The sequence below is a fragment of the Rhincodon typus genome, chromosome 18 (genome assembly GCF_021869965.1).
Source record: "Rhincodon typus isolate 14 chromosome 18, sRhiTyp1.1, whole genome shotgun sequence".
In the NCBI taxonomy this organism is placed as follows: Eukaryota; Metazoa; Chordata; class Chondrichthyes; order Orectolobiformes; family Rhincodontidae; genus Rhincodon; species Rhincodon typus.
In genome coordinates this window covers 4,609,333-4,624,501 of record NC_063349.1, presented here as the reverse complement: position 1 = coordinate 4,624,501, position 15,169 = coordinate 4,609,333, and the positions used below count along the sequence as shown (strand labels likewise).

Sequence of the window (15,169 nt, the reverse complement as noted above, 5' to 3'; positions counted from 1 at the left end):
TCTAGGCCCGAAACGTCAGCCTTCCTGCTCCTATGATGCTGCTTGGCCTGCTGTGTTCATCCAGCTCTACACCTTGTTATCTCTATTATAGATGAGTTGAGGCTGGTCCCCAACAGAATTTAGCATGTCGCATCTGGTAGAAAATTAATCGAACAAATTGCCTGCGCGTTGTGGTATCTCACAACGTGGAAGAGCTGGATTAATGCCCGAAAAGATAAAACTGCTGCAGGGTAATGGGGAGTGCACTAATTGAATAGCTTCTTCAAAGAGGTGAGAAAGACCAAGTGGCTCCCTTCTGTGCTCTACAGTTCTGAGACTGTGCTTGCCTCACCCTCTGCTCCCAACAACAGGATCCATTTTCATCATTCTGTGGGGCAACTATAAGGATCGAAGAGCAGACAGCGCTTTGTTGGCACCATACGCACGGCCAGACCCAAGGTCCCAAACCCCGAGTCTCAGGTGGCTGTGCTAATCCTTGCTTTTTGAGCTGAGGAAAAGTGTACCCGGTTGCATGCAGTCTTCAGGCTCCTAGCAATTATAGGCTGTTGGTTAGCTCAGTTGGTTGGACGGCTGGTTTGACGCCAACACTGTGGGTTCAATTCCCGCACCAGCTGAGGTTACCACGAAGGATGCTCCTTCTCAACCTCTCCCCTTATATGGCGACCCTCAGATTATACAACCACTGGTCAACTCTCTGCAATGAGAGCACGGCCCTCCTGCCTGGTAACATTATGGTGAGTTGACCTTTCCTGACAATTACAGAGCTGTAGAGAAAGACTATTCCATCCTGCTTTCCGGTCTGATGGAGAAACGCAGGAGGTCAAAATGTCTTAGCAAAGGATAGAAGAGAAATACAAGCAGGTGAGAAATGTTCTCACTTCAAGGGGCCAAATCAGCATCATATACCTCAGGAAATAAAATTTGCTGAACTATAAGAGGAGATTTCTGACTCCCTGGTACATTTATTCCTTTCCTGAAGCTGCTGGCTTTCGGTGAGAGGAATTCCATCGGACCCCACTTTCTAGTAAAATTGGCCAATTGGTCATTATTCAGGTCGAGGCACAGATAAGGCAGACAACAGCGTACTTTACAGGGCGAGGCATTGTACAACGATGTTCTCACTCCTTGACTATATGTGCATCACCACACTGATGGGCATCACAGGATTTTGATCAAGTGTGGGAACCCCAGCAAATCTCCACCTGCTGTAACCCACCATTGCCGAATAGTGGCCAAGCCTCTGCATCAGTTGAGTTAAATGACCTTAAAAGTGGGATAAGTGCTGACTAGCAGGTGGCAATGTGTAGGGTCAAGAGAACTTGGACGTGCATACATCTTTTTAGTTGGCAGAAATGCAATGAAAGTGTACGTGTTAATGCATATGGGATCTTGGGGTTTGTAATAAGAAGCTTAAGTACAAAAGCAGGAAGTTATGTTGAACCTTAGTAAGCTCTGGTTAGACCACAACTGCAGTGTTGTGTACAGCTCTGGTCACCGCACTTTAGAAAGGATGTGAGGACCCCAGAGAAAGTGCAGAGGAGATTTAGGAGAATGGTTCCAGAGGTGCAGGGTTTTAGCTAGAAGGCCAGGTTGGGGACCTAATAATGTGGGGTCATTTGCCTTAGAGAAAAGAAGGTTTCAGGATGATTTGATAGAAGCAAATGTGAGGTCCTGTACTTTGGCAGATAAAATAGTGGAGCTGAACATTAGTTAAACGGAGAAGGACTGCAGAAAGCTATGGAACAGATAGATTTGGGAGTCTTCGTCCACAGTAGAAAGCTAGCGTCCAAGTTCAGTGGGTAATAAGGAAGGCAAATGCAATGGGGGCCTTTATTTCAAAGGAAATAGAGGTCTTGTGAATACTATGCGAGTCACTACTTAGATCACGGCTGGAATACTAAGAACAGTTTTGGGCTTCTTATCTAAGATGGACTGGCATTGGGGATAGTCCAGAGAAGATTCTCTTGACTGATACCAGGTCTAGAGGAACTGTCTTATGAGGACAGGTTGAGTAGGTTGGGCCTGTACTCATTGGAATTTAGAAGAATGAGACATGACCTTATTGAACATAAAAGATTTTTCAGGGACTTGATAGTGTAGATGCAGAAGGGCTGTTCCCCCTTGTGGGAGAGTTTAGGACCAGAGGGTGTCATCTCAGGATAAGGGGTGGTACACTTAGGACAGAGATAAGGAAGAATTTCTTCTCTTAGAGGATAGTGAATCTGTGGAATCCTTCAGCACAGAGCGCTGTTGAGGCTGGGTCATTAAATATATTCAAGGCCGAGACAGACAGAATTTTAACCAGGAAGGGAATTAAGGGTTATGGGAAAAAGGCAGGAAAGTAGAGTTGAGGATTACCCAATTGATCTCACTGAAAGGTAGAGTGACTCAATGGGCCAAATGACCCCTTGCTGTTCCTACGTCTTATAATCTTGTCACAGGTTTGGTTAAGGTAGACACAGAAAAGCTGTCTGCATTAGCTCATGGTGGAAAGACTAAGGGACACAGATTTAATGTTTCGAGCAAGAGGAGAGAAAGGCTCTAAAGAGGAAGTGTTTTACACAGCAAGTGATCTGCCTACTGGGGCGGTGGCAGAGATGATGAATAATCTCAAATTAAATTTGAAGAAACTAAAATTGCAGGCCTATGGGAATAGAGCCAGGGAATGGGATTGACTGGATTGCTCCTCAGAGAGTTAGCAGGAACTTGATTGAAGACAGGTGAGATGTTTGGTGAATGTAAGGGACTTATGGTGAATTGTTGACATAGTTTTTTGTCATGAGGAATGAGGTGCCAATCAATACTGTGAGATGGAGGATACTTGAAAGATTGGCAATTGCTCTTTTTCACCATTGATGCCCTTGAGCAGAACGAAATAACACCAAGTTTTCTGACCTGTCCATTGAGAGCTGGGCTACCAGGGTAACCTCAGTGTTTTCAGCAGATAGCTCAAACTCATAGTGCAAGAAGTAGAGATGAGTGCGATGAACAGTGAATCGCTCCCTTCGAAATTCGTAGCAAGGGTCATCCTCATCCAGTTCCAGTAACTGTTTCTGAAGCTGAAAAACAGAAAAGGAGTGAACACTAAGACAAAGGTAAAATAAGAGAGATGGCTTTTCCTTCAGTGGGGCAGGACACTCACTAGACCAGAGGTTCCAAACCCATTGGAGATGCTGGGCCTCTTTCAACCCCCTCACACGTAGCAAAGGTCACATTCAGAGGATGATATCTGCACCACCAGTTCCCAAATGTGGCCTTTCAGGCATTCTCACTCAAATGGTTTCGATCACATCTCCATACCAAAGACAATTACTTTGTTTTTAAACATAAACTGAATTTTCCCCATCTCATTCACTTCTGAGGGTTTTCTGGTATTGCAGCCTTGTCACAGCAAACGCACATAGAAACATGAAAACATTTCATAATTCTGGTGTGTGTCCCGACAACATCGTGAATTGAGGTGTTTCTGGAATACAGGGGTGACGTTCAAGACAATCAGGAAAAAAATAATTTTTGCTTTGGAAAAGACAGGATGTTCTTTTGTCACAGAGATATGAAGCTGATTGCAATTGTGTTTCTCTTTAGCCAAGCATATCAGTTGCTTGGTCAAGGCAAAATAACTAAACTCTATTTTTTAAATTAAACAGTTGAGCTGTTAAGATTTTATAAGCCTATCAGCAGAGTAAATGATGCAAATAAAAGCTTATCGGTGGATTTAGGCATGGACACATCTGTCCCAACAGGATTTATGGACTTGCCTCATTAACATACCATCCATTACAACAGTCAGCTGTTCCCTTCTATTCGATCTTGCATCGATTTGGTACAGTCATAATTATTCTATGGTTTGTAACAGTACTGAAGAATGTGACTCCAGTATGCTGTGCATTGAGATTTTTTTTTGAGGTACAGAAATGGAAATTGCTGGAAAAACTCAGCAGGTCTGTGGAGAGAAAGCAGAGTTAACGTTTCAGGTAGTTCTGAAGAAGGGTCACGGAGCCTGAAACTAGAGTAAAACATAAACTGCATGACGTGGCAAGCATTATTTCCAAAAATTCTTTCATAGGATTTGGGCAACCTTGGTATCCCTAAGCATCTTTGAACTGAATGGCTTCCTGGGTCATTGCTTAAGTTTTTCACCATTGATGCCCTTGAGCAGAACGAAATAGCACCAAGTTTTCTGACCTGTCCTTTGTAAGCCAAGTAACTTTAGGTCATCCCAATTCGTGACATTCTTACTTTACATACTCAGGTTTTCCTTCTGTTGTAATCCCAGCTGATGGTAACGTTGGACAAGTCAGATCTCAGAGTGGAACCTTGAAACTTGGCCAAGTAATTTTCCATCTCATCGTCTAAGTTATTAATAAATAGAGTACCGAGGCCGCAAAACATTGCCCTGCAGGTCAACTCTGGTCACATGTGGACTCTCTGTCTATTATGCCTCCTGCTTCTTGTCTCTCTTCTGACTTTCTATTCAAGTCAATCATTTGCCTTCAGTTTCACAGGCTTCAACTTCAGTAAACAGTCTCTCACAAAAAAAAACCTTATCAAATGCATTCACAGAGACCGTCTGCAGCCACATTTTCCAAAAACCAACAATCAGTTTTGTCGACCATGATCCACCCTTTACAAATCCAAGGTGGCTGTAATTCTTCATGCTGTTCAGATACTTTATCCTTAATTATAGATACCAATGATTTCTTCACAACAAATGCAATGCTAACTGGTCTTTTATTCTGTACTTTCCCTCTCTTACCTTCCTTAAACAGCAGAGTGACATATACAGTTTCCAACTGAAACAGGCTCCCAAATGAACAGAACTTTGGAAAATTACAGTTGGAATGTTGCCACCTCCTTCTTCTGAAACTTAGGTTTGGAAATCATCTGAACCAAGGAATTGGTCACTCTTCATTAAATTATTTCCATTCATTTGATGAGTCCCTCTCTCTGATTCAATATCAGTTTCACACTGTTCTCCTGTATCCTTGTATTTCAGTAGACGTGACAATAAAACCTAATTCTAATTCTAAATCCTAATGTGCTTATCTTCTTTCCTGACAGTAAATATCGAGGCAAAGTTAATTTTGAACATTCCCCCATTTCCTTATTTTCATCAGCAATTTCAACATAATCTATTTGCAAGGGGCTTCCATTGCTCTGACCACCCTAATTTTCCAAATTAATAGTAAAAAATTATTTGTGTTTATTTTAGTATCTCTTGCAGGTTTATTTTCATATTCTCATCTTGTATTCCCCATACCCTCACCTTGGATTCCTATCCAAATAATCGTCCAACACCTCTTGGATGTTTCACTTAAACTTGACTTCATCATTTATCTAGGCATTACATTCCATACCCTAACCACTTGCTCAGTCGAAGAGCTTTTCTCTTACAACACCCTTGTTTCGTTTGCACATCACAATAAATCTCTGCTCGCTTGTTCTTATTCATGAGTGGGAACAACTTCTCCTTATCCGCTCCATCCAGCCTGTTCATGATTTTGAAAAGCTCTATCAGCTTTCCCCTCTCTCAGCCTTCTTCTCTTTAAGGAGAACACTGCCCACTTCTCAATCTATCCTCATCATGGAAGCTTCTCATTGCTGGAATCATTCTTGTAAATCACTTCCACACTCTCTCCAATGCATTCACATCTTTCTGTCAATGCAGCGTCTACAACGTTACACAATATTCCAGCTGAGTCTAACAGTGTTGTCTGTGTCTTTCTCAATTGCCAGGAGATATCTTACATTTTGCACTTGTCTATACTTTCTCTGTTTAATTTAAGTTGTCCCTGAATGGTTTCTTTAGGAAGCAGTGTTTATTTCTCTTAGGGATATAAACTGTTTTGTATCATGTTAAATTTTTTTTGAACATTAAGCTTCAGTTGTTTTACCCACTAACAGATCTGCCCAGTTTACTGTGAACAGTCTCTGACTCTGCACATTGAGGTCAACTTTACCTAAATTTTGAATCTTAGAACAATCTTAGAACAGAGAGATCTTGGAGTAATTATTCATAGATCACTGAAGTTGGTAGAGCATGTGAATAGGATAGTTAAGAAGGCATATGGAACACTTCCTTTCATCAGTAGTGGCATAGAGCATAAGAGCAAGGAGGTAATGCTGGGGTTGTACAGAGCGTTGCTCTGGGCCGTAGCTGGAATACTGTGTGCAGTTCTGGTCACCTCACTGCAGGAAGGATGTGATCGCACTAGAGGGGATACAGATGAGACTCACCAGGATGTTGGCCGGGTTAGAGAAATTGCGCTCCAAGGAAAGACAGGCTTGGGTTGTTTGCTTTACAGCAGAGAAGACTGAGGGGGGTATTATGAGAGGTATGGACAGGGTAAATAGAGAGCAGCTGTTCCCCTTGGTTGAGGGGTCAATCATGAGAGGGCATCGTTTTAGGGTAAGGGGCAGGAGATTCAAAGGGGATTTGGGGAAAAAACTTCTTCACTCAGCAGATGTTGAGAATTTGGAATGCACTGCCTGGAAAGGTAGTAAAGGCTGGAAACCTTACAACCTTTAAAAAAATATTTGGATGAGTACTTCAAATATCATACTTTCAAGGATATGGGACAAGTGCAGGAAACTGGGATTAACGTGCTTTTAGTGGTAGTTATGTCAGTGGAGACTCAATGGGCTGAAGGGCCTTTTCTGTGCTGTGTGAATCTATGATTCTAGTGGTTGCTCTATGTTTCTTACTTTCAAACGCTGCTTTCGATTATATTGTGGTCACTATTTAATTAGGTTTACATGTCTGTAGGTTGTTATTTAAATCTAATATGACCTCTGACCAGCTCCTGCCTTGTTGATTCAGGACATTATGTTGCAGAAAACTAACCCAAACAAATGAACAAACAAACACACACATACACACAAGATGTTTATCTTCTTTAAAGCATGAACTAGTTTTCTTATCCTCAGTTGCATGAATGTTAAAATTCCTTACTAAAATAAATATTCTTTGACTATCCCTGTGTAATTCTGCAGTTATACACTCAGTCACATCACAGCTGACACTGGGACATCTACACACAATTCCAGGTACCATCATAAATCCTTTACTATTTCCTAATTTTACACAAAGTTGCTACTGCCTGTTTATTTTCTCCTACCTGCACATCGATTTGCAGTCATGTCTTTGTAATTTGGACCATTTTGTACCATTGAAGTTGAATTTACAATGGTAATTTGTTCCTTATACCCTCAGACTTTGTACAAAGAACAATTTCTGGGTGTAACTTGTCCTCTAGACTTCTGAATGGACCTCTCAAATTTCACATCAAATGTTGATCTTGCTTTTTTTGCACCTTTTGCACATCTGTTCAATCACTGTATGATCTTCCTGTACTGCATGCAAAACAAAACTTTTCACTGTACTTAGATACATTTGACAATAATAAATCAAATCAAATCATGTTTCTTTGTTGTTTCTGAATTCATTTATTTTATATCTTTTAATATCCCTTTATTTGTGGTGCTTAAAGTACAATAACAGACTGTTAATTCAGGTCCTTGTGTTTCTTTTCAAAAGTGTTAATTGTAGGACCATTTCCACCTCAATAAAATGTTCCATTGACTGCTTTAAAGTGACGGGCTTATTCATCCTTTCCACTAGCATACCAGTTCAGACATAGCCTATCCTTCCAGTTCCAATACTGGTGACAGTATCCCATTAAGTGGAACCATTCTTTCTCACATCAATCCTTCAGCTACATGTTTGCCTCGCTGATCTGCTTATCCCTAAACCAATTTGCAAGTAGCTTGGGTCATAATCCAGAGAAGAATGCTTGAGGTTCTGTCATAGAGTCATACGGCACAGAAACAGACTCTTCGGTCCAAACAGTCCATGCCAAACATAATCCCAAACAAAACCTGCCTGCTCCTGGCCCATATCCCTCCAAACCTTTCCTATTCATGTATTTATCCAAGTGTCTTTTAAACGTTGTAATTGTGCCCACATCCACCACTTTCTCAGGAAGTTCATTCCACACGCAAACCATCCTCATGACTTTTTAAAATCACTTGCCTCTGACCTCAGAAATGTGACTCCTGGTCTTGAAATCCCCCATCCTAGGGAAAAGACAACTACCATTAACTCAATCTATACCCCTCATTATTTTATAAACTTCTATCAGGTCGCCTCTCAACCTCCTATGCTTCAGTGAAAAAAGTCCCAGCCTATCTAGCCTTTCTTTATAACTCAAATGTTCCTTCAATTTAGCTCCTCGTTCCTAGTACTCTCCAAATAGGATCTCTTGTCTGCTCTTTACTGTGTTGCTGGCCCCAACATGGGTCACAATAACTGGGTCCTTCTCCTCCCTTTCAAACATAGTTTCAAAATAATTCAAGATTACCTTCACTCAGGCAACACAAGAATGGAACTCTCAATCCTACCTGCAAGGGTATTATTTGTCTCCCATGTTGGTGAATTATCGAGGGCTACCACATTATATTGGGGAGGTGATGGCCTAGTGGTATTATCATTGGACTGTTAATCCAGAGAGCCAGGTGAAGTTCTAGGAATCTGTGTTCAAACCTTACCATGGTGGAATTTGAATTAAATAAAAAAATCTGGAATTAAGAGTCTAACAATGACCATGAATCCATTGCTGATTGTGAGGAAAAACCCCCCTGGTTCACTAATGTATTTTAGGGAAAGAAATTGCCATCCTTACCTGGTCTGGCCTACATATACCTCCAGATCCACAGCAATGTGGTTGACTCTTAACTGCCCTCTGGGACAGGCAATAAATGCTGACCCAGCCTGGGACACCCTCATCCCGTGAATGACTTAAAAGACAATTCCCCTTTTAAACCATCCTCCCCCTTTGGACAGTTTCCTGCTCCAAGATGCATTCTGTGGCAGTCTTTGGCATTATTTTTTACAGGTAACAAGTAGATCGTGGCTTTTGAATAAGATCAATTTCTGTAGAACCACATCACCATCTCACCAGGGTTCCCCTTACTCTCTACAGAATCAGTCACCCATCCCCATTCTGAATCTTTACCTCTCTCTGGGCTGTGACCAAAGTCTGGAGCACACGGTTTAGGTCCTGACCCATCACTGTTCCGAATCAAGACTGTCCAACTCGCACTCCAGTTCAATCACTGAGCCAAAGAGATTTGAGATGGAGACATTCACACGAGATGTTGACAGTCTTGCTTTCCATAAACTAAGTAAGCACATATCTCAAACTGAGGGACATTTAGAGCAATGTTCATCTTCGTGTTTCGATGGGACCCCTCCCCTGGGGTGTGGAACTTTCCCATGCATGATTTTGGGTGACTTAAGCTGCTGGGGGGGGTGACAGGATTGTACCATGACTCTCAAAGTCCCCCTTTTCCCATGTTTCTGCCATTTTTGTCCACATCTGCACCATTCACACTGAGTAAGAGAGGGGTTAAAATATCTCCTTAAGTTTTCTTTGGTTTGAAACGTTCAGTTTCAAAATTTAAGGCTAGAGAAACTGATGTGCTTACATTGTACAGTGAATCTACAAAATGGAGTTGAAAATGGGATGCAGTATTTATGGCTACACGCAGGGTGAGACGATGGTGTAGCGACGCTGACATTGGACTAGTAATCCAGAGATTTAGGTAATATTGTGGTAACCTGGGTTCAAATCCCAACTCCGAAGATGGTGGAATTTGAACTCCATAAAAATCTTGATTTAAAAGTCTAATGGTGACCGTGAAACCATTGTCAATTTTTGGAAAAACCCATCTGGTTCACTAAAATCCTTTTGGGAAGCAAGCTGCCATCCTTACCTGGTCTGGACTATATGTGATTCCAGGCCTACAGCAAAGTTTTTATTTATTCATTCACGGTATGTGGGAATCGTTGGCTATGCCAACATTTACTGCCCATCCCTAATTACCCAGAGGGTAATTGCTGTGGTTACCAAACCAGGGAAGGATGGCAGTTTCCTTCCCTCAATGACATGAGTGAACCAGATGGGTTTTCTGACAATCGATAGTCATTTCATGGTCATCATAAGACTCTTAATTCTAGATTTTAAACTGAATCCAAATTCTACCATCTGCCACAGTGGGATTTTAACCCACGTCCCCAGAACATTACGGGTCCCTGGATTAATAGCCGAGTAATAATGCCACTAGGCTATTGCCTCCCCGTGACTCCATGTGGTTGATGCTTAACTGTCCTCGGGGCAATTAGGGATGGATATAAATACTGGCCGAGCCAGCGATGCTCACATCCCATGAATGAATAAAAAAAACCCACGAAACTCTAAAACAACAGAATGAAACAGTATTGTCACCAAAGTATAACTTGTGGAATGACCTGAGAAACTGAGCAATCAGATTCTTAAAAGTGACGATAATTGAAATAAAGCAAATTGAAAAAAAATTAAAACACAAAATGTTGATCTAAGGTGTCCCAAACAGAAAGGGACAAGTCTAAGGTAGAGATAGTGATCAATCAGTGACCAAACAGATTCAAGAACAGCTTCTTCCCCACTGCTATCAGATTTTTGAATGGACCTCTTTAATGGTAACGCTGATATCTCTCTGGACCTTCTCGTCAGCTGTAACATTGTATGCTGCACTCAGTGCTGTTACCCTGATGCACTAGTGTAGTAAGATCTGCCTGTAAAGCACGTAGGACACCAGTTTTCACCGTACCTCGGTACATGTGATAGTAATAATTCAAATCAAATTATATCAAATCAATCCAGTTACAATTCGTCCTTGAAAATCTGTTACATTTCCTTTTAAATTAACTGGACACCATAGGTCTGTAGGACAGTCCTGCATTTAATTGGTTTGTTCTTCAACTTACTGTTTGTTTGTTAAACAATTAAATGAAAAATAAAATGGAGGATGCAACATTACAATTGTGACTGTGAAGCGATCAGGAGAGATTTTAAGAAATGGGTGGCTGCGAGGAGCTACAAAATTAAAACATCAAGGAACGTAAAACAAAACAATAAAATATTCTCAGATGTATGACTGAAAAAAAAGGGAAGCTTGAATGGGAAAAGGCCATTAAGGGATAAAAATCAGAAGCTGTGGTAATAAAACTGTAAAAGATTTTAAATTGCTTTTTTTTTCAAAATTTACCAGGGAATGGCCTCAGAAAATGAGATTAGACATGATATAAGCACATTTAAAATACAAGAAAGGGAGAAATATTAAATAGAATCATCAAACTCAAAGAGATAAAAAGGCTGGTCTGGGTAGATTACATTTGTGCATTTTAAAAGAGTCTTGAGAAACGATAGTAGAGTCACAATTGCAAATATTTAATAATTCATTAGAAAAAGATTTAGCGCCACAGGATAACTGAGATTATACCTATATTAAAGAAGGGCCTTGTACATGTCCAGGGTACTGTAAACCAGAAAGCTCAACCTTCATGGTAGGGAAGATAAAAAAGCAGATAATTGAAAGATATCTAGAAACAAAAGATGTAACTATAAGCAGTGTGAATTTCAAGAGGGAAGAACTAGCTTGATCAACCTTATTGAATATTCTGATGTAGCAGAGAAAATATATAAGGGTAATTCAGTAGTAGGAACATATTTGGATTTTTCAAAAGGTGGCTGATAAGCGATTATTAATAGACTAATGATTAAGATCAGATTAAGATCAGAGCAAATGGATTCGGTATGATTTCTTCAGAACCCTGAAGAGCCAAGTTGGACTTGAAATGTTAACTCTTGTTTCTCTTTCCACAGATGCTGCCAGACCTGCTGAGTTTCTCCAATGTTTTCTGTATTTGTTTTAGATTCCCAACATCTGCAGTGTTTTGCCATTACTAGCAGAATGGATTGCTAGCTGGCTAAAGACAGAAAGCAGAGAGGGGACGAAAGGGCGACTATTCACAGTGACAAAAGGTGGAGTAGGTCATCACAAGGATCAGTGTGTTGGAACCACTGTTTACAACAACTTATATTAAATATTAGAAGTTAGTAGTGAATAAAACAATTTCAAAATTTACAGACATCATCAAATTGTGCGGGGTGGGGAGTTATTCAATATTGAAGAGGATTGAAACTTGTGGAATGGCCATATAATTGGTGATAAATTAACCCCAGTGACCAGGCTAATAAAGTTAGCTTTTAGTCAACATCACAAAAACTGATGATCTGGCGACTGGCTCATTCCAATGGTAAACCGGCTGACATGCTTCCTGCATCACAGCCTTGACCACACTTCAAAAATAGACTGTAAAGCGCTTTGGGAAACTCTGGGATCGTGCAAGGTGCTAGATAAACACAATCATCCTCAAAATCAGGATTCTTCTCAGTCTTCCTGCTTTCCCCATTGGTCCTTCAGCTCTGCAAACTTAACATCCAATATAAACACCACTGCTAGTGAGTTCCACACTCAAACAACTCTCCAAAAGTAAAAAAAACTCTGTAGTTTGATCTTCTTACTAAAGAAAGGACAGAATTGCATTCAATGTAATTCAGTAGAGGTTCATTCAATTGATTCCTGGGATGTTGAGGAAAGCTTGGGCCGTTTGGGCCTGTATCTGTTGGAGTGTAGAAGAATGAGATGTGACCTTGTTAAAATATATCAGCTCCCAAGGGAAACCTGACAGGGTGGAAGCTGAGCTGATATTTTCCTCTTACGGGAGAAATTAAAATGAGGGCCACAGTTTAAAACAAAGAGTTTTCCCATTTAAAGTGCACAGGAGCAGAATTTCTCAGGTGGTTATCTGTGGAATTCACTTCCCCACAGAGCAGTGGAGGTAGGGTCACAGAATACAATTTTTTTCAAGGCTAAGCTGGGTTGACTTCCTTTTAAGTCAAGAATCTAAGTTTATAGACAGAGGTAGATGGGAATGTGGAATTGAGACCACCATCAGATCAGCTGGAATCTTATCAAATGCCAGAGCAGGTTCAATTCCTATTTCATATATTCTTATGTATGCAATCCTCATTCGTGTGCTGACTCCACATTGTCTACAGGGCAAGAGGAATCTAAGCCTAAAAATCGAAGAATCCCACTTCTGAAACAACAACAGGGCTACGTACGATACATGGCACTGAAATAGGATGCTTGGCACATCCAAATCTATCATTGTAACCACCTTCAACTCTTCTCCCTCAAATGCCAGTCCAACCTCCCCTTAATGAGAGCAATAATATTTGCTTCAACCACTCCCTGTAGTAGTGAGCACCACATTCTCACTGCTGTCTGGGAGGTTCTTGGGGACCATCTCATTTTGATGGGCTCTAGTTATGCTCTTCCCCACAACAGGAAACATTCTTTGTCTACCTGCTTGATCAAGACCTTTTCTAATTCTTAATAAATCTTTGTGAGGTTGTCCCTCAGCCTTCTTTCATTAAAAGCAAGGAGAGCTAGTTTGCCTGGTGTCTTCCTTACAAATCACCTCTAGTGGCTTTGTAACCATGTTATAATATGGTGACCAGAACTGCTCACTGACTTCAAGGGCGGTATAACCAAGGTTCAGTGCAAGTTCAGTCTAATTTCGTTACTTATAACAGTATCCCTCTAAACTTGGTTTGTATTTTTGAGTCTCCTTAATCTCAGTCAGAAGTAATTGATGCATGTGCACCATGAGGTCATTTTGCTAATCCACCCACACCATGCATCTTCCAAAATGATGAGTGACCTCTGTATTATTTTCTACCAAAATGTGCTACCTCACATTTATGTGAGTTGAAATACATGCAAATTATTTGTCTGCTCTTCAAGCTTATAAATACCCCCATCCATCGTGGCAGAATGCTCGCGTCACTGCCTCTGAACCAGGAGGCTCAGGTTCAAGTCCAACTTGCTCCAGAGGTGTGTAATAACATCGCTGAACAGGTTGATTGGAAAATATCTATAAATGCTCTCCTGTAATTTGTTGCAAGTCAGTGGCCAGGAATTCTACAGCAAAACTCCCCTAGAGCCTGTCCACTATTTACAAGACACAAGTCAGGATTGTGATGGAATACTTCCCAACAATATTCAAGAAACTTAACACCATCCAGGACAAAGCAGCCCACTTGATTGGCACCACATCTACAAGCATCCACTCCCTCCACCACTGACGCTCAGTAGCAGCAGTGTGTACTGTCTACAAGATGCACTGCAGAAATTCGTCAAAAATCCTCTGACAGTGCCTTCCAAACCTATGAACGCTTCCACCTAGAAGGACAAGGGAAACAGGTATATGGGAACACTACCTCCTGCAAGTTCCACTCTCAGTCACTCACCATCCTGGCATGGAAATATATCATTGTTCATTTGATGTCACTGGGTCAAAATCCTGGCATTGCCTCCCTAAGGGCATTGTGGGTCAACCCACAGCAGATGGACTACAGCGGTTCAAGAAGACAGCTCACCGCCACCTTCTCAAGGGCAACTAGGGATGAGCAATAAATGCTGGCCCATGAATTAATAATAATAAAAACAGTCTTCATCAGTTCTGACATTCCCCTCTCGCATTTGCTTTAGTCTACAAATTCAAAAATTCTGCTTTTGATCCCAAAATCCTAGTTGCTAACCTAAGTCCTGATCCCTATAGAAGACCACTTCCTGTCTTCTGCCACTTTGAATAACCACTCTTTATTCCTATGCTCTGCTCTCTGCCTTGTACCTTCTGTCTGTTTGGAAATTTTGAGGTTTCTGTCACTAGATGGCAAGAGAGTAGTTCGTACTGACATTGTAGTCTTGCCTGCTGAATGCACAAGCAGAATAGGCAAATCTGATTCAAACAGATTTTGATGTAAGTGTATTTTACGGATCCCGATCCATTGAATGAATTTCTGCCCATTTAAATTTCATTCGCACAAGAAAGTAGAACCAGCTGGTGAATCTCATAACTTGCTATTCCAGAAGGTGCAGGTTTCAAAGGCTGGACTGAACTTCAGAGAATTAAAAAAAAATTTTGTCTGTGATCGTGGTAATGACACAGCACAGATCTACTGTGCTACACCCTGACTCCAAGTTGAAATCCACGCTGAAGGCAGGTAAAAAAGTCCCAATTTACCAGAATACAAGACCAATCAACTCAATCTAGGTGCCAATCTACCCAGACTCCAGCCTCAAATCTACCCACTCTCCAGGTCCAAACCCACCCAGTCTCCAGGTCCAAACCCACTCAGTCTCCAGGCCCATATCCACCCAGTCTCCAGGCCCAAACCCACCCAGTCTCCAGGCCCAAACCCACCCTGTCTCCAGG

General features: G+C 41.2%; 1 protein-coding gene across 2 annotated transcripts in view; it reads right to left on the bottom strand.

Moving 5' to 3' along the window:
- large1 (LARGE xylosyl- and glucuronyltransferase 1) overlaps positions 1 to 15,169 on the bottom strand; it is a 420,017-nt gene that overhangs the window by 16,374 nt on the left and 388,474 nt on the right. For both annotated transcript variants that reach the window (XM_048607545.1, XM_048607546.1), the window contains exon 11: positions 2,896 to 3,059. In XM_048607545.1, coding sequence (XP_048463502.1) covers positions 2,896 to 3,059 — 164 coding nt within the window. The remainder of the gene's footprint in view (positions 1 to 2,895; positions 3,060 to 15,169) is intronic.